Raw genomic sequence first — 24408 nt, 5'->3', positions numbered from 1 at the left:
AGGCTTGTTGTTAAAAGACGTTGCTAAGGGAAGTGGATGTATTCAATGTACAAAGATGATATGATTCAAAGAAATACATCACATAGAACAAGATATGCCTCTCTGACATGTGTAGAGTCATCATGAGGTCACACAGGTCTCTGTTTCACAAACACTTTATTGATATTGACACAGTCATCATCATCATCATCATCATCATCATATTAAAATGAAGGACTATAGGGCTAGTTCAGGCTAGTAGACTAGTGCTGCCACTATGGCGCCTCTGTCAGAATGAGAAGGAGGAGGCAGAAGATGATACAGTTATTGTAATAATTACAACTAAAACACAGAGGCAATACAGTATCTGAACTCAAACACACAACTTGACCAACTCTTACACACATCCACTCTCTCTCCTCAGGGTCAGAGACTCTGGGTCTCAGAGTTCATCACCAGTCTGACTGATAATATAATGATTCATTGGGATTGTTTCACCATCAGTTGCATTTCTAATAAAATAATAATAAAAGGTAATAAAAGAATATACAAAAAAAATTCATGCTTCTGATTTGTCAGTCTATTGGACTTTTTCACATATTTCACAATGAGCAAATAACCAACTGGCTGTCATCAACTGCTGCAGACAGGATCTGAGGCAGGAGTATAAACCTACACTGACACAGTCCTGAAGACTTTCCAGTCAGAGACTCCATCTCACAGGACCTGTGCTGCTGCCCTCTAGTGGTCAGAGTGGGACTGACACTACACACAGAGGACACATGGCTACGTAATACAGCATCACAGCTCAAATACCCAATGTGACTGACTCTTATGTACATACACTGCTGCCCTCTAGTGGTCAGAGTGGGACTGATGTAACCAGCAGGGCTCAAACTGGGGAACTCTCCCCTGGATGACCCAGGGTGTATGAAGTGTATGAAGCTTGATGTGTGTAAAACTACATCATGACATCATGTTATGATCCATCATGTTTCAGCCTGAGGTGTTCAGTGTGATCTCTTCTGTAAGTAATTACAGAAAAAGTAAATGACATTTCTGTCATGGCTTCCGCATTTTGGCCAACGAGAGAGTCGTAATCATGTGCTACCAAGCGGACCAATCACAGAGCTTACTGTTGCGTAGGCACTGCCGCATACGCGAATTTGCGAAACCTAGGATGGTAGGGGAAGGCAGGGCAATACCGCTACCTGATTGGTTGGCGAAGCACTCGTGAAGAGCCCCCTCATTGGCTGGCGAGTCTACCATCTCTTTGCTATAAGACTCTTTGCTATAAGCTAGCAATATTGGGCTAACGGCGTGTGAACGGGTTGAAATGCGTGTGTCTCACGCCCAGAGAAGTTAGAAGTCATACGGAAACATGTTTATTGACTGGGCAGCACAGTGTAAACACAGAGTTCAAGTTTAAACAACTCCGTAGCCTACGCCGTCGATTTTACGCAGAAGCATAAACTGGGCTTTAGACTAGTTTACACAGGGTCACTGAGCCATCGTACCAAAGCCCAAACCCTGGGTAGAGGGGCTCAGTGAATGTGGAGTGGAATGTGTGCAGGAGGGTCAGTGTGTCAGAGGAGACGCTGTAGAAGGACAGAGTGCCGGCCGGCCAGTCCAGATACACTCCTACTCTGCTGGAGCCAGAGGAGGGGACAGGTATGTCAGTTCTCTTATTATTGTGACAGGCAGTGTAACTGTCATACCTGTCAGAGCAGAACAGACTCCAGGACTTGTCATTGTGTCCCAACCCACAGTCATCACCCCGTCCTCTCCTGCTGATTCCTTTATATGTCACTCCTATAGCAGCCTCTCCCCCCCTCTCTACCTCCCAGTAGCAGCACCCAGTCAGACCCTCTCTACACAGCACCTGTGGACAGTGCTTAAACCTCTCTGGGTGATCAGGATACGGCTGCTTCTCTCTCCCCAGTGTCACCTTCCTGTTCTCCTCAGACAGAGAGAGGTCTCTGTTCGCTGTGTTTGGGTCCAGTGTGAGCTCACAGGCATCTGAATGAGAGGGACAAAATAATCATCAAGTCAATACAACTGGATAAATTACAATATTCACAATGAGATCTTGTCAAGAGTTTGAGTTCATTGAGAGCTTGTCAACAGTGGCACGCGACAGCTTAAACAGTGGCACGCGCAGGGGCGCCGCTAGGGGGGTGGTAAGTTAGGACGATTCTAAGGGCCCAGCACTGACAGGGGCCCAAGAGAATCTTTTTTGGAATTAATATTATCATAAGGAAGTTAATGTAGCCGACTGTGTGTATTAAAAAAAGTCACAAAAGAAACAAACTGGAGTTTTGTTTCTTTGTTTGACAAAATTAAGCCTTATTATTTACCCCCCTCTTTATTGCATGGTTCAGTCCACCGCGACTTTCCGCGAGATTCCGCGAGATTTCGCGAGATTCCGCGAGCCTCGATTCTGCGAGATTCCGCGAGATTCCGCGAGATTCCGCGAGCCGCCTAGAGGAACGTTACCGCTATTCTGACAAGGAGAGAGACGATGTCGGCAAAGTCAAAGTCAGGCTCTCAAAAGAGAAAAGAAAAAAGAAAGAACGAGGAGACTGAGAAAAAAGGACGACAACTAGTCACAACGTTTTTTAAAAAGAAAGGTATTTATTCACAGACCTTCTTTGGGGGCCCATAACATGTCACTTAGTCAACGTTGTGTGGTTTAGCACTAGCTAATCACTGTGTAGATGATCTAGTTAGCTAGCTCACTAGCTAATTAACATTAACTTCAAGTAAAGTTAACTTACAGTACACTCCCGCCGACGAGTATATTTTCCCGTAAATGTCACGTATTTTTAACCTATTATTAGGGATGTCCCGATCCGATACTGATAGACTACCATGTTACACTACCATGTTACACTACCATGTTACACTACCATGTTACACTACCATGCTACACTACCATGTTACACTACCATGTTACACTACCATGCTACATTACCATGTTACACTACCATGCTACACTACCATGCTACACTACCATGCTACATTACCATGCTACACTACCATGCTACACTACCATGCTACACTACCATGCTACACTACCATGCTACACTACCATGTTACACTACCATGCTACATTACCATGCTACACTACCATGCTACACTACCATGCTACACTACCATGTTACACTACCATGCTACACTACCATGTTACACTACCATGCTACACTACCATGTTACATTACCATGTTACACTACCATGCTACACTACCATGTTACACTACCATGCTACACTACCATGTTACATTACCATGTTACACTACCATGTTACACTACCATGTTACACTACCATGCTACACTACCATGCTACACTACCATGTTACATTACCATGCTACACTACCATGTTACACTACCATGTTACATTACCATGTTACACTACCATGCTACACTACCATGTTACACTACCATGCTACACTACCATGCTACACTACCATGCTACATTACCATGCTACACTACCATGCTACACTACCATGCTACACTACCATGTTACACTACCATGTTACACTACCATGTTACATTACCATGTTACACTACCATGCTACACTACCATGCTACACTACCATGCTACACTACCATGTTACACTACCATGCTACACTACCATGTTACACTACCATGCTACACTACCATGTTACACTACCATGCTACACTACCATGTTACACTACCATGCTACACTACCATGTTACACTACCATGCTACACTACCATGTTACACTACCATGCTACACTACCATGTTACATTACCATGTTACACTACCATGCTACACTACCATGCTACACTACCATGCTACACTACCATGCTACATTACCATGTTACACTACCATGTTACATTACCATGTTACACTACCATGTTACACTACCATGTTACATTACCATGCTACACTACCATGTTACACTACCATGTTACACTACCATGTTACACTACCATGTTACACTACCATGCTACACTACCATGTTACACTACCATGTTACACTACCATGTTACACTACCATGTTACACTACCATGCTACACTACCATGTTACATTACCATGCTACACTACCATGTTACACTACCATGCTACACTACCATGCTACACTACCATGCTACATTACCATGCTACACTACCATGCTACACTACCATGTTACACTACCATGCTACATTACCATGCTACACTACCATGCTACACTACCATGTTACATTACCATGCTACACTACCATGTTACACTACCATGCTACACTACCATGTTACACTACCATGCTACACTACCATGCTACACTACCATGCTACACTACCATGTTACACTACCATGCTACACTACCATGCTACACTACCATGTTACACTACCATGCTACATTACCATGTTACACTACCATGCTACACTACCATGTTACACTACCATGCTACACTACCATGTTACACTACCATGCTACACTACCATGTTACACTACCATGCTACACTACCATGTTACATTACCATGCTACACTACCATGCTACATTACCATGTTACACTACCATGCTACACTACCATGTTACACTACCATGTTACACTACCATGCTACATTACCATGTTACACTACCATACTACACTACCATGCTACACTACCATGCTACATTACCATGCTACACTACCATGCTACACTACCATGTTACACTACCATGCTACATTACCATGTTACACTACCATGCTACATTACCATGTTACACTACCATGCTACACTACCATGTTATACTACCATGTTACATTACCATGTTACACTACCATGCTACACTACCATGCTACACTACCATGTTACACTACCATGCTACATTACCATGCTACACTACCATGTTACACTACCATGTTACACTACCATGTTACACTACCATGCTACATTACCATGCTACACTACCATGCTACACTACCATGCTACACTACCATGCTACACTACCATGCTACACTACCATGTTACACTACCATGCTACACTACCATGTTACACTACCATGCTACACTACCATGTTACACTACCATGTTACACTACCATGTTACACTACCATGCTACACTACCATGTCACACTACCATGTTACACTACCATGCTACACTACCATGCTACACTACCATGTTACACTACCATGCTACATTACCATGCTACACTACCATGCTACACTACCATGCTACACTACCATGCTACACTACCATGCTACACTACCATGTTACACTACCATGCTACACTACCATGTCACACTACCATGCTACACTACCATGTTACACTACCATGTTACACTACCATGCTACATTACCATGTTACACTACCATGCTACACTACCATGCTACACTACCATGCTACACTACCATGTTACACTACCATGTTACACTACCATGCTACACTACCATGCTACACTACCATGCTACACTACCATGTTACACTACCATGCTACACTACCATGCTACACTACCATGCTACACTACCATGTTACACTACCATGCTACACTACCATGTTACATTACCATGCTACACTACCATGTTATACTACCATGCTACATTATGTAACAGGATCAGCAGGACTCCTTCCCTCAACCCACCTCCCAGTTGAAGGAGAAGGAGGTGAGCAGTGGGAGTTTCGGGTTAACAAACAGATTTTGAATATTTTAATGCATTACTATGCAAGCATTGAATACAAATTTAGCTAATATTCATATTTAGTTAATAGTTCTTCCAGTAATTGCAATAACATTGACCACTAGCATGTTAAAATAAGATTGTTAGCTAGCTAGATAACATTTAAGTTAGCTAATCTGGTGTAATGTATGTATTACTATGTTAATACTATTATAGGACATATTATGAATTATGTACCTATGGATACTCCATGCCAGGGCCCACTTCAAGCAAGGCAGCCAGAGAGGAGAGCAGAGGCCAAGAGGCAGAAGAAGAAGCAAAGGACAATGGCAGCAGCACAGATGAGAAGGAGGAAGCAGCTATGGAGAGTCAAAGCCTGTCACGCCACACCAAGGGACACCAAGGGACAGTGACTTTTGGGGACTTGTCAGCAGAGAGAAGTTTCCTCTTCTCACTGCATGTGCACTAAGAGTGAGTGCCTACTTTGGATCCACATATCTCTGTGAAATGTCATTTTCACAGATGAAAATAATCAAATCAAAGTACAGGAGCCGCCTTACTGACAGACACCTCACAGACTGTCTCAGACTGGCAGTCAGTAGCTGTGAGCCAAACTACAAAGCACTTGTAGACAGTATCCAGTCACAACCATCACACTGACTTGAGTGAGTAACATGACTGTTTCGATGTGAAAAGTGATGCTGCATAAGATGACTGCACTTAGCACTGACTGAGACACAAGTACACATTACAGTTCTACTTTATAAAATGCTATAATTGTAAATATGTTTGTCAATGTTAATAATATGAGAAAGTACACATTAGTTTTACTTTTGTTTTGATGTGAAAAGTGATGCTGCATAAGATGACTGCACTTAGCACTGACTGAGAAAGTACACATTACAGTTCTACTTTATAAAATGCTAATTGTAAATATGTTTGTCAATGTTAATAAGTAAGAATAATAATTAAGTCAGTCAAGTGACCACCTGATAGATGGTATTGCCGATATTAATATTTGGATGACACAAAACTTTCTCCAACTCAATCAAGAAAAAACAGAGGTATTGATCATTGGCGAGAAAACTGGGAGAGAGAAATTATCCGCACACTTGAAAACACTAGCTCTTAACACTAAGTGTCAGGCCAGGAATCTTGGTGTCATAATTGACCCAGATCTAAATTTTGAAACTCATATTAATAACACTATTAAAACATCCTTCTACCATCTAAGAAACATCACTAAGGTACAATCATTTCTCTCCCAGGCAGACACTGAAAAATTAATGCATGCGTTTGTTACTAGTAGGCTAGATTACTGTAATGCTCTCCTGACAGGTCTCCCCAAAAAAATGATAAATAGACTACAAATGGTTCAAAATGCTGCTGCTCGTGTCCTTACTAGGACCAAACGAAGAGCGCACATCACACCTGTCTTGAGATCACTACACTGGCTCCCTGTCAGTCATAGAATAGACTTTAAGATCCTTTTACTAGTTTATAAATCACTCCACTGTGATGCACCCAATTACATGGTGGACATGCTCATAAGATACACACCAGCTAGACCCCTATGGTCTAGTGGCACGGAACTTTTAATAGTGCCAGAGGCTAGGACAAAGAGATTTGGAGGATCAGCTTTTAGCATATATGCTCCTAGATTGTGGAACACCCTACCTGAGGGCCTGAGGTTGTCTAAAACTCAGGACATTTTTAAGCGTGACCTCAAAACCTACTTATTCAATGTCGCCTTTTGAGACATTGGACATTATAGAACTAGGATCACTAGGCCATTACACCATACTCGTGTTTTGAGATTTGTGTTGACAGGAAAATGGACCCGGGTGCTGATGAGGCACTGTCAGCTCCAAATAGCACCTAGAGCAGTACTGGAACCGGTACAAGGGTGTACCAGGACCACCATCAGGTTGTATTGCTGTCATCTTTATTGTCTGTATTGTGTTGTTGCATCATAACTGTGCTTAAGATTCTCTTTTGGCAGGACCTGTGACCATACTGGATGCAGAACGATGCAAATACAACACTACATTTATGGACAGTGTGTACGCCGATAATATGCAAGGAATTTTTCCTGGATACATGGTGTACAGGTTTTTGCCCTTGCTTGCTTGCTTTGTGCCGGTGGTCCTGGCCTCCCCTGGGGGACCGCTGGGTACTGGTAAGCAAACTGGCTAGTAGTCGCTCTATTGGTAGAGGGCTGCAAGGGAATTTTTCCTGGCTACATAGTATACAGGTTTTTACTTTTGCCTGCTCGCGGCTCTGTCAGTATTGATTGATTGACTGATTGACTGAACATTTTCATTGTGTGAAGCGCATTGAGTTGCATCTTGTAAGAAATGCGCTATACAAATAAAATTTGATTTGATTTGAAGTGTCAAAATGTCAAGAATGTCAATTTGTTAACGTTGGCTAATGTTACTATGAACAAAATGATTTTATCATACATTCCTCCATTCCATGCCTTTATTTTTTTGTGTTGTAATGAAATGACATAATCAAACTTTTAATTGAATTTCAGTTATGTACAATTCTTAAAGCAAGACAGCTGCCTGATATGCTTGATACAGTCTTTTTTTTTTTTTTGCATCAATTTTAATGTTGGACCAATGCATTGCATCTAATTAAAATACAGGCAAATAAACGTCATTAAGTTTAAAGTACTATCTTGGCTGTCTTTTTCTCTCAACGCTTCAATAGGTAGATCTTGCCTTCACCAAGGCCGAGGTCAGGGATCTTGGGCTTAAAAAGGTTGGTGACCACTGATAGACAATTTGATGGCAGCTACTAGATTGAAATCAAGTGCAATACTGAAACACAACTGTGAACAATTCAAACCTGCAAACTGCGACACTTTAAATGAATGTGCAATAACACTATGTGCAATATGACAACCCTAGGGTACATAAGGTTCAGAGATAGGAAATGTTAGAATAGGTATAGCATAGCATAGAGTACAGCACAGTGTTTTATTTGTATAGTATAGTATAGTGGATAGTGTACATAGCCTTTATTTATGTAAACCAGCTCTTTTCCCTTCTTTTTTCTTTTTTTTTTTCCTAACACCAGGGGAGCCCCCCCCCCCCAAATTTCGTTGTTTGGTACCTGTACTATAGCAATGACAATAAAGACCATTCATTCATTCATTCATTCATTCATTCATTCATTCATTCATACATACAGCGTTGGTGACTTACATTTGATCATCCAAGGTTCGAGCCTGAACTCTCCACCATGGTCCACACTATATCAACCACAGAAGAACATACAGTGGTTGGATGACACACTCACAATCATGTGGGAAATAGATACTGTGCATTAATCTCATTGATGCGTCCAGCCACATATTCAGCCTTTACCTGAGTGTCTGTAGTTTACAGAGTGGATCTTTCTGTACAGCAGAGAGCAGCGCCAGTCCTGAGTCTCCTGGGTGATTGTAGCTGAGGTCCAGCTCTCTCAGGTGGGAGGGGTTAGACCTCAGAGCTGAAGCCAGAGAAGCACAGCCTTCCTCTGCAACTCCACAGAATGACAACCTGGGGAAATAGTGTCACTCCATCTGATATCAAGAATCTGATTGTTCCTCTCTAATGTAGTACATCTTTACAGCTTTAAATCCTCAAGTAGCAGATGAAAGGCTAGACACATTGTATTTAAGTGAAGAACACCTAGTGCATCATAATGACCCAGAATACTCATGCTTCTACACCCCAAAAGACCTCACCTCAGTGTCTGTAGTTGACAGTGTGGACTCCCCAGTCCAGCAGAGAGCAGCTTCACCCCCCCGTCACGTAGATCATTATGACTGAGGTCCAGCTCTCTCAGGTGGCAGGAGTCTGAGCTGAGAGCTGAGGCCAACGCTTCACAGCATCTCTCTGTGAGGTCACATCCGTTCAGCCTGAATGAGGAATACAAATAAATACATGTAGCCAAACGATCACTGTGGTGCATCATGATAAGAATTCATCAGTGAGAGTTATATCTGTCCCCTGGGTTCTATCTGTCCCCTGGGTTCTATCTGTCCTCTGGGTTCTATCTGTCCCCTGGGTTCTATCTGTCCCCTGGGTTCTATCTGTCCCCTGGGTTCTATCTGTCCCCTGGGTTCTATCTGTCCTCTGGGTTCTATCTGTCCTCTGGGTTCTATCTGTCCCCTGGGTTCTATCTGTCCTCTGGGTTCTATCTGTCCTCTGGGTTCTATCTGTCCCCTGGGTTCTATCTGTCCCCTGGGTTCTATCTGTCCCCTGGGTTCATGTGTTGCTGTTCCTATTGGTTTGGTTTCTCAAAAACACCTTATCTGCGATAGGTAAGACAGGATCCTTCATTGATTTAAAAAAATGTGTTATAGACCACTCATATTCTGGACCTTAGATTTATTTATTCATATTTTTGGAGGGGGGAGTAGTCCTAGGTTACGGGTGCATGCACAGGATGCCGTTACAGGGTTAAATAAATAAAGGCTTCCTAAAGGGTGTGCATGCACAGGATGACAGACTGGGAGCTGACAAAAGAAAAAGGTGGATTACATAAGTGGTATGCCTAGTGCAGTCACAGCGAAGAGTAGAGGAAATTATTGGAAGATCTTGTACATTTTCTGTCTCCGTCTTTGACCTTTGCAGAGCAAGTATCATTGATAATGTTACAGGGGGTATTCCATTAAGGTCTCAAAAAGAAAACGTTTTGCGAGACTTATCAATAATAATCCTGGATTTTCCTTTAGCAACTTTGGTGGAATCCCCCCCAGACACTTAGCAATGATGTGTCTGTCAACAAGAATAGTCTTAGGCCTCACCTCAGTGTCTGTAGTTGACAGTGTGGACTCCCCAGTGCAGCAGAGAGCAGCTTCACCCCCCCGTCACGTAGATCATTATGACTGAGGTCCAGCTCTCTCAGGTGGCAGGAGTCTGAGCTGAGAGCTGAGGCCAACGCTTCACAGCATCTCTCTGTGAGGTCACATCCGTTCAGCCTGAATGAGCAATGAATACAGGTTAAGTCATTTTGAGTCAGAAAAAAATATGTGATGTGTTCTATCATTTCCAGTTGCATATCACCACACCTAATTAGGATATAATGACATTTTCATCAAAAACCCTTACATGGAATGTTTTAGGATTTTAACATTTCACTAGACCAATATGTTTTCTAGTTATTTCACTTTGTTTTAAAGGCGAAATCATAATTTCTACATAAGTTTCATCCCTTAAAAGATGGATCAAGCTTTCAGTTTGAGACTAGTGGCTAGCTCCTTCCAACTGCACCAACTGTAAACTCACTGGCCAGCTAACTTCTCATCTCTGCACAGATCAAATAAAGCTGACAAACTCATTAGCTGAACTGTGAACAGCCAGCCAGCTCTGTTTTACTTCATGTCAGACAAAAAGTCAATATTAGAGCCACGGTGTGATTATCCTGGGTACCACGGGTGGAATGCAATTTCTTCTGTTTAATCCGTAAATCATAATAAGTGATCAGCATAAAGTCACTTTGCCTCTTCCATCCATTATGTATTGTTTGCTTTGTGTACAATGATATAAATTATAAATGTTTCTTTTTCAACAAAGTATGTGAAAAGTAGGCAATCAAGGAATGTGTTGACCAAGTACACAATAGTAATATGTATTTATAATATATACATGTGCAACTCAAAAAAAAGTAATATCTTCATCAACTAACTAACTTCATCAAGCAGCCTACTCACTAAGTACTATTCTACAATGCATTTTCATAACCCTGAAATCGTCCTAGTTTAATTAGAGTAATTCTGTCCATCTACTTACAGTGCCGTCTTAGAGGCTGTGAGCACTGGCAGCAGCCTCAGAAGACCCTCCTCTGATCTGGAGTATTTCTTCAGGTCAAACACATCCAGCTCCTCTTCTGAGGTCAGCAACACAAAGACCAGAGCTGACCACTGTGTAGGTGAGAGTGAGGCTTTTGAGAGACTTCCTGAGCTCAGGTAGCTTTGGATCTCCTCCACTAGAGAATGGTCATTCATCTCATTCAGACAGTGGAACAGATTGATGCACCTCTCTGGAGAGGGATTCTCCCTGATCTTCTTCTTGATGTACTTGACTGTTTCCTCGTTGGTCTGTGAGCTGTTTCCTGTCTGTGTCAGAAGGCCTCGTAGGAGATTCTGATTGGACTCCTGTGAGAGGCCCAGGAGGAAGCGCAGGAACAGGTCCAGGTGTCCGTTCTCACTCTGTAAGGCCATGTCCACTGCACTCTTGTGTAAGTGAACCAGAGATCTTCGTGTGAGTGATGACCATAGGTTCCAGAGTGAGGATTTCAGTGGATTCTCATGGCTGTTGTTGAATTTGACGATCACAAATAAAGCAGCAAGACACTCCTGGATGCTCAGATGCACAAAGCTGAACACCCGCCTCCGACTGGTCTTCCCCTCCACCTGAAAGATCTGAGTGCATAAACCTGAGTACACTGTCGCGTCTTGGACATCAATGCCACTCTCTCTCATGTCGTCCTCATAGAAGATCAGATGTCCCTTCTGCAGCTGACGGAATGCCAACTGTCCAAGCTGAAGAACGATTTTTCCTTCTTCAGTCTTTGTTACATTCATTTTGGCAAACTGAGATTCCAGGAAGTTTGTGTACATCTCAGTCAGAGTCTTGGGCATCTCTCCTCTCACTGCTCCACGCAGCAGTCTCCCGAGAACATCAGCTGAGATCGAACAGAACATTGGATTGGAGCACATGATGTAGAGGCTCCTTGATGACTTCACATGGTTGATGATTCTTTCGGCCATGTTCTTATCACTGATTCTTTTCCTGAAGTAGTCCTCCTTCTGTTTATCATCAAACCCTCGTATCTCTGTCCTTTGGTGGATGTATTGTTGTGGTATCCGATTGGCTGCTCCAGGTCGGGAAGTTACCCAGATGAGAGCAGAGGGAAGGAGCTTTCCTGTGATGAGGTTTGTGATCAGGACATCCAAAGAGGCCGGCTCCGTCACGTCAGTCAGCTTTCTGTTATTCTCAAAGTCCAGAGGCAGTCGACTCTCGTCCAGGCCATCAAAGATGAAGAGAATTCTAAATTTCCTCCCCAGAGTTGTAATGGTTGCCATAGCAGGGAAGGATCGATGAAGCAGGTCCATCAGACTACAGTCTTTTCCTTTTATATCAGGATTCATGTCGCGAAAAGGTAGTGGAAACACGAAATGAATGTCATGATTCTGCTTTTCTTCGGCCCAGTCCAGAACATTCTTCTGCACACAGAACGTCTTTCCCACACCAGCGATGCCTAGCGTAAGCAGTTTTTTCTTACATTGCTGTTTGAACATGTCACTGGTCTTGATGGTGTTTCCTGTGACTGGGGATTTGGATTCTATCCGTCTGACCTCATGCTCACTACTGACCCCTCCCCAGGCCCCTTCGATGATGTGCTGCTCGGTGTAGATCTCGTTCAAAGAGACTGAATACCCTTCTGCTGACGTCCCATCAAATATGATGGTATACTGGTCCTTAAAAAAGGATTTAAGTTCGTCTTGGACTGCACGCTGCTCTGCGTCTGGTAAAAACAATGATAGACAGAGTTCATTCTTCTTTGTTATTATCTCTGTGCTTATCGTTATTATCTCTGTGCTTATCGGCATCATATTGATTATATATGATTACTTTTATTACAATTAAATGCATCATTACTATTGTTACTAATCAGACCAAACCATCACGACAGATGGTTTGAACAATGGAATTGGCAACAATTTGTGTGAGTGTGTGTGTGTGTGTGTGTGTATATACATCTACCCCACTCTGACAACACACAGTTGGGACTGACCTTCATGACATTGCGGTTTGTCTGCGTCTGACAGTTGCTCTGTACCTGGAAAAAAACAACAAGCCAGTTATTCTTCTGATGATTGTCATTGTCATACTTATCAACATATATCATTGTACTTCAACTGACTTTGTTCATGTAGCAGGTGGGACATTGAAAACTTTGAGTGCTATAAGTGCTATACAAATAAAAGTTATTATTATATTATTATTATTAGGACCTGGAGAGCGTATAGAAAGGTTCAGGTGGAGTGAACACAATGATCTGTCTTTTGTTCTCCTCTCCACTCTGTTGGTAAGAGAAACAATCTCAATCTCTTGCCATTTGGTCTTGTTAATAGAATAGGATTGCCCCGATGTGTTGAATTTTGGATTAAATGCTTTTATTCTTTTAATCCAGATGTGCTTGTTGTGTAGGGAGGCAGAGACAAACCGAACCAAATCCCCTGGGGGACAATACATCTGATCTAATCTAATCTTATACAACATTCAGTTTTTCTCTCTCTTCTATAACACTAGCCTAACTCTTATCACACACAGGTGAATGGAACTTACCTGGGATATGTTTCTCATATTTTCTCTTTAATGTTTCAGCCAGCTGGTTCTTCTCCATCTTCTTCAGGATCTCCAGTGTGATCTTCACAGCCCCATCATCATCATAGGTGTCCACCAGCTTATCCACAGTGTCCTGCCTGTCAGCTCCTTCCAACTGGCTCTTTGGGATGTGAAGGAAGCCTTCTGGTACATTCTGAGTCAGGCGCCATATAAACAACTTCAGATCTGCCTTGCCCAGCTCCTCCAGAGTGGCCAGCAGCAGGTCAGGGACAGGAGCCATTGTGGATCTCTGAGAATAGATGAACAAATGAGCTGTAGGTGGTGACCGTCCTACATCAAGAGAGGCAGCTAGTACACACTTCAGGATGAAGGGTAGAGAATCTGATCCTAATAGGAAATGGTGAGGGGGGGGGAGTTTCCTACTGCTACCTGTGTACAGTACTTATCAACCGCAGATCTGATAACAGTAACTACGAGGAAGGTAAATTCAACTGTACTGGACCGTCACTGTTAACATCATGATACATCATAGTTATAGTACCCTCTCTTCCTGGTTAGTTATCAACAAGAACCATACAGTTACACAACTTTTACTGCACAGTATCAAACCTCACACCACACAACACTGTTGGCCACTGGGAGCGGCTGTGGCTCAGGAGGTAGAGCTGGTGTCTAATGATCGCAAGGTCGGCGGTTTGAACCCTGGCTGGCCACATGTCGAGGTGTCCTTGGGCAAGACACTGAACCCAAAATTGCTCCCAGTGAGCGGGCCGGCGCCTTGCATGGTGAATTGCCGCCATTGGTGTGTGACTGTGTGCGTGAATCGGTGAATGAGAGGCCGTTGTATATGTAGTCCTACTGGTATATGTAGTCCTGGTATATGTAGTCCTACTGGTATATGTAGTTCTACTGGTATATGTAGTCCTACTGGTATATGTAGTCCTACTGGTATATGTAGTCCTACTGGTATATGTAGTCCTACTGTAGTCCTACTGGTATGTGTAGTCCTGGTATATGTAGTCCTACTGGTATATGTAGTCCTACTGGTATATGTAGTCCTACTGGTATATGTAGTTCTACTGGTATATGTAGTCCTACTGGTATATGTAGTTCTACTGGTATATGTAGTTCTACTGGTATATGTAGTCCTACTGGTATATGTAGTTCTACTGGTATATGTAGTTCTACTGGTATATGTAGTCCTACTGGTATATGTAGTCCTACTGGTATATGTAGTCCTACTGGTATATGTAGTCCTACTGGTATATGTAGTCCTACTGGTATATGTAGTCCTACTGGTATATGTAGTCCTGGTATATGTAGTCCTACTGTAGTCCTACTGGTATGTGTAGTCCTGGTATATGTAGTCCTACTGGTATATGTAGTCCTACTGGTATATGTAGTTCTACTGGTATATGTAGTCCTACTGGTATATGTAGTTCTACTGGTATATGTAGTTCTACTGGTATATGTAGTCCTACTGGTATATGTAGTTCTACTGGTATATGTAGTCCTACTGGTATCTGTAGTCCTACTGGTATATGTAGTCCTACTGGTATATGTAGTTCTACTGGTATATGTAGTCCTACTGGTATATGTAGTCCTACTGGTATGTGTAGTCCTGGTATGTGTAGTCCTGGTATATGTAGTTCTACTGGTATATGTAGTTCTACTGGTATATGTAGTCCTACTGGTATATGTAGTCCTACTGGTATATGTAGTTCTACTGGTATATGTAGTTCTACTGGTATATGTAGTCCTACTGGTATATGTAGTCCTACTGGTATATGTAGTCCTACTGGTATGTGTAGTCCTGGTATGTGTAGTCCTGGTATATGTAGTTCTACTGGTATATGTAGTCCTATTGGTATATGTAGTCCTACTGGTATATGTAGTCCTACTGGTATATGTAGTCCTACTGGTATATGTAGTCCTACTGGTATATGTAGTCCTACTGGTATATGTAGTTCTACTGGTATATGTAGTCCTACTGGTATATGTAGTTCTACTGGTATATGTAGTCCTACTGGTATATGTAGTCCTACTGGTATATGTAGTCCTACTGGTATGTGTAGTCCTGGTATGTGTAGTCCTGGTATATGTAGTTCTACTGGTATATGTAGTTCTACTGGTATATGTAGTCCTACTGGTATATGTAGTCCTACTGGTATATGTAGTCCTAGTATGATCTGTAGTCCTACTGGTATATGTAGTCCTACTGTAGTCCTACTGGTATCTGTAGTCCTACTGGTATATGTAGTCCTACTGGTATATGTAGTTCTACTGGTGTATGTAGTCCTACTGGTATCTGTAGTCCTACTGGTATATGTAGTCCTACTGGTATATGTAGTCCTACTGGTATATGTAGTTCTGGTATATGTAGTCCTAGTGGTATATGTAGTCCTACTGGTATATGTAGTATATACAAATATACTATTTAATATATATATATTAAATATATGCAAAATATCTACATTGGATAGATAGACAGGTACAGAAATACATGGAAAGTGAATTTCAGAACATGTACATGTTGTATTGACAGAGGAGGAGAGCTGTCTTCACATCCACTCCCTGCTATCTTACACACAGCTACATAATACACATCTGAACTCAAACACACAACTTGACCAACTCTTACACACATCCACTCTCTCTCCTCAGGGTCAGAGACTCGCTGGTTCATGAGAGAACACACTCTCTCTTCTGCTTACAGGACATGTGCTTTACCAACTGCACCACCAGCCAAAAACTAATCATGTTGCTCTAGCTTTTTGTGTTGAATCCTCTCTAGGGAGAAGTTTCTGTGAATAAACAGCAACTTACGGTTGTGATGTCTCCCACCTCAGTGCTCAGCTCTGCTCTCTGTCTCCCTCCTCACTGGTGCAGCTCTTCCCTGTATGAACTAGTTTGTCCACATCACCTCATCACCTGGGGCACTGATGCAAAAACATGTCATGAGGGCTAGTTTTACCCACATCACCTTCCTCCCTCTTCCTCACCTATGACCTCTGCACAACGTGATTGGTTAGTGGGCGGGCTTGTTATCTGTTAAAAATACATGTCTCCCTATTGTCAGGACTTTTTTTGAGGACGTTTGTTAAATTACCTGTTTTTTATAAATACCTTTTCTGTTCTACCATAATATATATATATATATATATATATATATATATATATATATATATATAAATATCTGAATGAAGCAGGCTGCCCTTTCATATTTTACTATTAGGTACTTAAATATTTTCCTTACAACTTCCTCAAATATTGGTAACTCTGTTAGCTTTTTGGCAGACGGAGGCGCTACAGCAACACATAGAATTGTTCTACATTGTGAGGCTGTAACTTTTGAACCGTTTGTCGAGACACCAAATCAACGCTGACCTGCCTCCTCAAGACAAACATATAAATAGCTGTGAAGCTGAAAGGACACGACTCCAAAATATGTTCTGCTATGACAGATGTGTAGTACCACAGTCCAACATGATCGGATGAAATATAAAAAAACATTTCTCATGAACCGCAAATCTGATTGACACGAACATGGTTAAATAGTATGTTTGTACCAGTCCCTGCAAAGTTTGCAGACAAGTTCATACTTGATCATACAAAATACACAGCTACATGCAAAGTAATATGTACCATAACTGATGACATATGGAAATAGGGCTGTGTCAGTCATTGTTAGTCTAATCAATCTCAGTGTGCTTTGAGACAGTGCCAGAACAGAGATGTGTAGTACATTTGAGGATAACCCTTGCACCCTTAATTGCTTGCGGCTATATTTCTTTATCTATTATTATGTAGGGCCTCATGTAGTTGAACCTACTAGATCACATTCATATGGCCAAAACCAGGTTGAGGCTTCCTTCACAAGCTGGTCACATACAGCTGGCTATGTTTGGGCTACATCATTCTATGAGATGACACTCTCGCATGTGAGTTCATCCTAATCATACTGGACAGTGAAAAACAATGAAAGACAGCAACTTAGGGTTGTGATCTGTCTCCCACCTCAGTGCTCAGCTCTGCTCTCTGTCTCCCTCCTCACTGATGCAGCTCTTCCCTGTATGAACTAGTTTGTGTACGAGGCCGCACAGAACAGAAAAATAAATATTCACCAACAGTTCTAACAGTTCATGTAACTGACTCGGTCAAGGCCTCCCATTGGCTGTACAAGGTGTAGTAGAGAGCTGCGTGTGTAGAGGGAGATTGCCACACCTCCCTCTCCTCTTTCCCCTGTGCCGGGCCGAGCTTGTCCTTCCTACTCTGAGTAGGTGCGTACGCCATATCAGCTAGGATAGATCCTCTGAGCTCTTGTGCTTGTTAGCAGTGTCTGCAGTAGACACAACCATAGACACACTACTCTACACAATGAATGGCACCTTTTGAGTTGACTGTAGAGACTAATGCAATGCAGTAAAAGGAATAATTTAGATCAAATGAATTACAGTAATAACAAATTACCCAAAAACTAGAACCACCATATGTAAAATCAAGGCTAGAAAGGTATGCATCAAATCAGCATAATGGTCACAAAAGGACCAAATAAAATCTGAAAGGTTCCCACTTTCTGACATCCTGATATTAAACAACAGGTAACAAACGCACACTTCAGGATGAAGAGAGAATCTGAATCCATCACACAGTATTGAGTATCTCTGCTCTGACCCTGAACCAGGAAACTCAACTATGATCAAACACAATCAGCTTCAATATCACAAAAAGTCCCATAAAACTAGAAATGTACCTGTTTGATCTGCCTGTCACTCCTCTATGCAGCCCCCCATCTCCCTCCTCCATGTGTTCAAATGGACGTCTTGGTGTTCTGCAAGTCTGGTCCTCTGATAACAGTCCTCTGTTGCTACATTGTTGCTGTAACTCTCTCACCTCACAGGGGAACTGAAACCAACAACAGGAACTCTGTGGTCAGCTACACGTGACTTGTCACTGCATCTTCAGCTCTGTGGGCAGGGTTGTGTCACGTACACAGAGTGATGGAAAACCCTGCTTCAATAGTAGTTCAGCTGCAGGACCCGGGTCTATGGATAGAGAGAGCCATATGTGATAAAGGAGGAAACTTGAAGAGAACTATATGAGAATCATTTATTTATTGGAGAGCAGGGGGGTGGACACACACACACACACACACACACACACACACTGTGACAGCCCTCTCACTCATAACCATATATGGAGGGGTTGATTAGGTGATCTGAGGCACCTGGGGAGTGGCTTACTTAAGCTGGCGGCTCACTTGATTCTCCCTCTTAAGTTGGATGTGCAACAAACACAAGGACTTAGAATATGTAGTGGAGCTTTTAAAACATCCCCAGTAGCAGCAATACAAGTTGAAGTTGGGGAACAGCCACTGTGGATACGCAGAATTAAACTTTTGTTAGCTTACTGGGTTAATCTCCAAGGTCAGAATAGTTCACATCCAACTAGGTCTATTGTACAAGATTGTTGGGAGCATAATAAGACTCATTATATGAGTTTTGGATGGATAGGGAATACAATAGCAAAAAGGTACGATTTAGATAAATTACGGTATAGTCCAGTAATCCCGCACTCAATTATTCCACCCTGGTTATATGTGAATCCATTAGTAGATTTAGATATACAACAAGAACTACGAAAGAAGTCCAAACATGCACATCCTGGGAATGTGGTACAAAACTATATTGGTCAGCACTATACAGGCAAGTTCTTAATTTTTACAGATGGCTCAAAAGACCCAGAGACAGGACGTACAGGAGCTGCAGTATTCTTCCCACAGTATAAAACAGGAATTTAAAAAAGAACCACTGATCATTTATCAGTGTACACAGTGGAGCTCCTAGCAATATTGACAGCATTAGAATGGTTGGTAGAGAATAGGGTTAGTAATGCACTCATTGCCTCTGACAGTTGGGCAGCACTGTCAAGTATCAGATCGTTGAAATCATGCAGACAGTCTATTGTTTTCAAGATCCATCATTTAATTTATGTAATATATAGTATGGATATCACTGTTTGCTTTGTTTGGGTTCCTGCTCATGTAGGGGTAGAAGGAAATGAAGATGCAGATATATTAGCTAAGCAATCAATTAAATCAGAATCAATAGAAATGGATATTCCACTTAGTAAAGCTGAGGTAAAATCAATCATTAAAATACACATGCAGGAACTATGGCAAGAAAACTGGAACAGAAATGAAACAGGAAGGCATTTGTTTAACATTCAAAAGAAAGTCGGAATAGGAAGTAGGATGGGCAGGAACCGGAAAGAAGAGACAGTGATATCCCGGCTCAGGATATTGATTGATTGATTGAAAACTTTATTAGAAGATTTGCAGAAGTAGGTACATGAAAGTACATATTACATACAAGGTCAACTAACAGGATAAAAACCCAAGAAAGCCACTGGCTTATTTCAATTGGGGTCCTTGATTCTCAATTCATCGTTACATGTAAGACCGACAAAACAAACTAGTACTATCTACAAGATAATACAGACAAATAACTATTACTATCTACAAGATAAAAAATACATCCATCATGGGAAGAACAATACAACAAAACATCAGGTATGTACAGCGGGTAGGACAGGTGGGGACATACACCACAGGTGGGGGCGGGGGACAAAACACAAAGTATGTACAGTGGGTAGTTCGGGTCTTTTAATCTGATTTTTGATTTAGAGGGTCCAGTTACGGATTGCAGCCTCCTGTAAATGTTTTTTGAGAGTGGTTTTGAAGGTGGGCAGTGTTTTGCACTCCTTTAAGATTATAGGAAGGGCGTTCCACATTTTTACTGCATAGTTTGCAAACGAGTTTAACCCCTTGTTTGTGGTGCAACGCGGTTGAACGTGGTTCGTGGAGCTTCCTCTGGTGTTGTATGTGTGGACGTTGTTCACTTTTTGGAAGTATGTTGACAGGTACTTGGGTGTCTTTGTGGTGTAGCGTATCTTGAAGACCAGGCCCAGTGCAAGCTGCTGCACTCTGTCAACCAGGGCTGGACTGGGACAAAAATTAGGCCCTGGCATTTTTGGCCCAGACAGGCCCACCCCAATCGGTCGGACCACACCCACCAGCACAAAAATACTTGCCTTATATACTCGTCTTATATACTGTGCTGTACAGTCATATGACAAACTGTAGTATTCCCCCAAACCACTACAAAGACGACTACATACAGTAAGCAATGGTACCAGTGCAAGTAGACCAGTGTACTCAGTGATCTGAGAATTTACGAACGCAGCCTTGTTGTTCTAGATTTTTTTTTCCATTATCAACCTATCATTGCGCTTTAGAGTAAAACAAAGCACGCAACTGTCGCGTCTATCTATTCATGGCAACTCTACATTGTGATTTACAAGGGATATTAACTAATATTAAGTAATATTATTACTTGGTTACATTTTGCAATTGATCCGCGGTACACATGCGTGCCGAACCGTGGGGGGCGATCCGTTACACCCCTAACAGCTACCTATATTTTCCTTACCGGGTCAACGGTTACAGGCTGACTCGGCCCCGCTTCTTCCTTCTTCTGTATCCTCTCTATCCTCTGTATCTGTACCCTGCTCCCGCTCCTCCCTGCCAGCCTCCTCTTCAACCTGTTGCTGTTGCTGCTGTGGTAAACTTGAGGGTGCAGCAAACATGTCCCTAATGTTTACACATTTGGCAGCATCTGCCTCGAGTTTCTTTTTGTCTTTCTCCCTAAGTTTTTCCCAGCCTCCCTTCCGTTTTAGTGTGCTTTTGCGCTCCATCTCTCTCAGTATCTATCTAGTAACTATCCAGGCTAACTAAATTTATTTTGCCGGCCGGCTCTGCCCAAAACTACCGCGAAACTGAGACGGAGGTCTGGTGCTGCGTGCGTGCGTGCGTGACCCCTGACCCCCCCCCTTCTCTCTGTTGATTGGGCCAGCCCAGTGTCTGTATAGAAAATTGGCCAATGGGCCGCTGTCCCTGATTTATGGGCCGTTCAATGGTAGCTTTCGATTTATGGGCCGTTCGGTAGCTTTCGGCCAGGCCGGCTGGTAAAAAAAATAATAAAAAATAAAAATTGCCGGTCGGCTCGGCCCAAAACTACCGCGGCCCACCGGGCAAATGCCCGGTATGCCAGATGGCCAGTCCAGCCCTGCTGTCAACTACTCGTAGCCAATCAAGGCTCAAAAAATGAGCAGCGGTTAGATGTGTCCTAGGGTTGAGGCCTAGCAGAAGCCTAACCAGTTTATTTTGGGCTGTCTGGAGTCTTGTTTTATGGGCCTTTGTGGTTCTATAGTACCATGATGTTACGGCATAGTCGAAGTGACATTGAATGAGAGCTCCTGATAGGGTCCTCAGTGTGTTTTTACTGACAAGTGAGGATATCCTGTACAAGAATCTAGTTCTATGGTTCACTTTTTTGATTACTTTTGCTGCCATTTTATCTCCGGAAAGATTTGCCTCTAAGATGGAGCCCAGGTATGTAATATCCTCTTTTCTTGTGATATTAATGTTACCCACTTTTATTTTAAAATGTTCAGCCTTTCTGAGTTTAGATGGGGATCCGTATAGGATGGTTTCAGTTTTACCTAGGTGTATTGATAGTTTATTGTCAGCTAGCCAGATGCAGATTCTACTCAGTTCAGTGCTTAGCGCTTTTTCCACCTGCAATATGTCCCTGTCAGAGACCAGCAGAGCCGAGTCATCCGCGAACAGGAACAAATTGCAATCACATGCTGATGACATGTCATTCACGCTATTCCGAACACAGCCAGAGTTTACAGCTTAATAACACTGATAGTTGGACAGGACCAGGAAGTATTTCTCTGTACAGAGTTGAAATATGTCACGCATGCGCCTGAAGGAAATGCTCCAACTGAAGAAGTCCCGATCTGGTGGTCATACTGCGTGCGGCCAGTAGAGGGCAGCACGACCACACACACACACACACAAACACATTTCCATACACACACACACCTTACACCTTAACTGTCCCTCTACTGCCCCCCAGCACTGCGTCTCCTGAAGACACCCGCTTTTTCCCCTTTACTGTGTCCCCTAAAACTTCTATTGCCCCCTTGTACTGTTTCTCTGTTTCTCCAGTGTCTATATATATATATTTATTTTTTAAAACCTAGCTTTAGAAGAAGGTGATAGAAGAAGGTTTTTCCTTCTATCAATGGCCCCGGGCCTGAGCTGGATTCCTCTTCCTGCTACGACTGGTGGACTGATGATTCACTTGCTTAGTCAAATGACAGGGAGTTCCTCAAATGTATCGATTGTAAGTCGCTTTGGAATAAGGCGTCTGCTAAATGCCAAACATGTAGATGTAAAACAAACACAGGAATCAACATTTTTGTTTAATGAATATTTATGAAGTATGTACAAATAAACATGACGTTAGTCTCGATGCCCTACCTAACCCTACCTACAGTTAACATTCATATGTCCAGCTATGACCTGGGGTGTGTGTGTGTGTGTGTGTGTGTGTGTGTGTGTGTGTGGGTGTGTGTGTGTTAGAAGGTCTGGAGCTGGTACAGTTGGGGTCCTTTCTTCAGCAGGTAACCCTGTTCATTCAGAGAGGAGACGAACCCTGCCATGTCCTACAACACACAACACACCTGTTACCATAGCAACCACTCCTCAGCCAGCCAGTCAGTCAGTCAGTCAGTCAGTCAGTCAGACAGACAGACAGTCAGTCAGTCAGTCAGTCAGTCAGTCAGTCAGTCAGACAGCCAGTCAGTCAGTCAGTCAGTCAGTCAGTCAGTCAGACAGACAGTCAGTCAGTCAGTCAGTCAGTCAGTCAGTCAGTCAGTCAGTCAGTCAGTCAGTCAGTCAGTCAGTCAGACAGTCAGTCAGACAGACAGACAGTCAGTCAGTCAGTCAGTCAGTCAGTCAGTCAGTCAGTCAGTCAGTCAGTCAGTCAGTCAGTCAGTCAGTCAGACAGACAGTCAGTCAGTCAGTCAGTCAGTCAGTCAGTCAGTCAGTCAGTCAGTCAGTGAGTCAGTGAGTCAGTGAGTCTGTGTGTGTAGAGGGTCTGGGAGCTGTGAGTGTGTGTGTGTGTGTGTGTGTGTGAGTGTGTGTGTGTGTGTGTGTGTGAGTGAGTGTGTGTTACCTGTATGTGCAGGTCCTTGGCCAGCGTGCGGAGCTGTGTGAGTGTGTGTGTGTGTGTGAGTGTGTGTGTGTGTGTGTGTGTGTGTGAGTGTGTGTTACCTGTATGTGCAGGTCCTTGGCCAGCGTGCGGAGCTGTGTGAGTGTGTAGAGCGTCTGGGAGGTGTGTGAGGCGTGTGTGTTGAGGGCGGAGATGAAGCGCTTCGCCAGGCCTCTCTGGCTCATCCCTGATCCCAGCTGGGAGCGCTCCAGGTCCAGACCCCCGAGGCCGTCAGCGTAGGTGTCTGCCAGGCTGGGGTCAGAGGTCAGGGTTAGGGTTAGTATTTAGACAGATAGGCCTGTTAGTAGACCAGCTCCTTTAGATAGGCCTGTT

General features: G+C 42.9%; 2 protein-coding genes across 2 annotated transcripts in view; both read right to left on the bottom strand.

The window, feature by feature from the left end:
* Positions 1–1459: 1459 nt before the first annotated feature.
* LOC308165714 (NLR family CARD domain-containing protein 3-like) lies at positions 1460–14231 on the bottom strand (the record flags this gene model as incomplete). Its single annotated transcript, XM_080539862.1, has 6 exons — positions 1460–1998; positions 8816–8862; positions 8978–9151; positions 9340–9513; positions 11390–13127; positions 13952–14231. 6 exons carry the CDS (start codon positions 14229–14231, stop codon positions 1460–1462), a joined length of 2952 nt encoding a protein of 983 aa, XP_080395988.1.
* Positions 14232–23440: 9209 nt separating this feature from the next.
* Positions 23441–24408, bottom strand: part of mcm8 (minichromosome maintenance 8 homologous recombination repair factor) — a gene marked incomplete at both ends in the record, with an annotated part of 50593 nt that continues 49625 nt past the window's right edge. Inside the window, 2 exons of the mRNA XM_080539126.1 lie at positions 23441–23527; positions 24138–24327. Of these exons, the coding sequence (XP_080395252.1) occupies positions 23441–23527; positions 24138–24327 (277 nt within the window). The remainder of the gene's footprint in view (positions 23528–24137; positions 24328–24408) is intronic.

This window comes from Nansenia antarctica (genome assembly GCF_963989245.1).
Source record: "Nansenia antarctica genome assembly, chromosome: 9".
NCBI lineage: Eukaryota > Metazoa > Chordata > Actinopteri > Argentiniformes > Microstomatidae > Nansenia > Nansenia antarctica.
The sequence above is the reverse complement of the archived record's forward strand: the minus strand, read 5'-3'. Positions and strand labels throughout refer to the sequence as shown.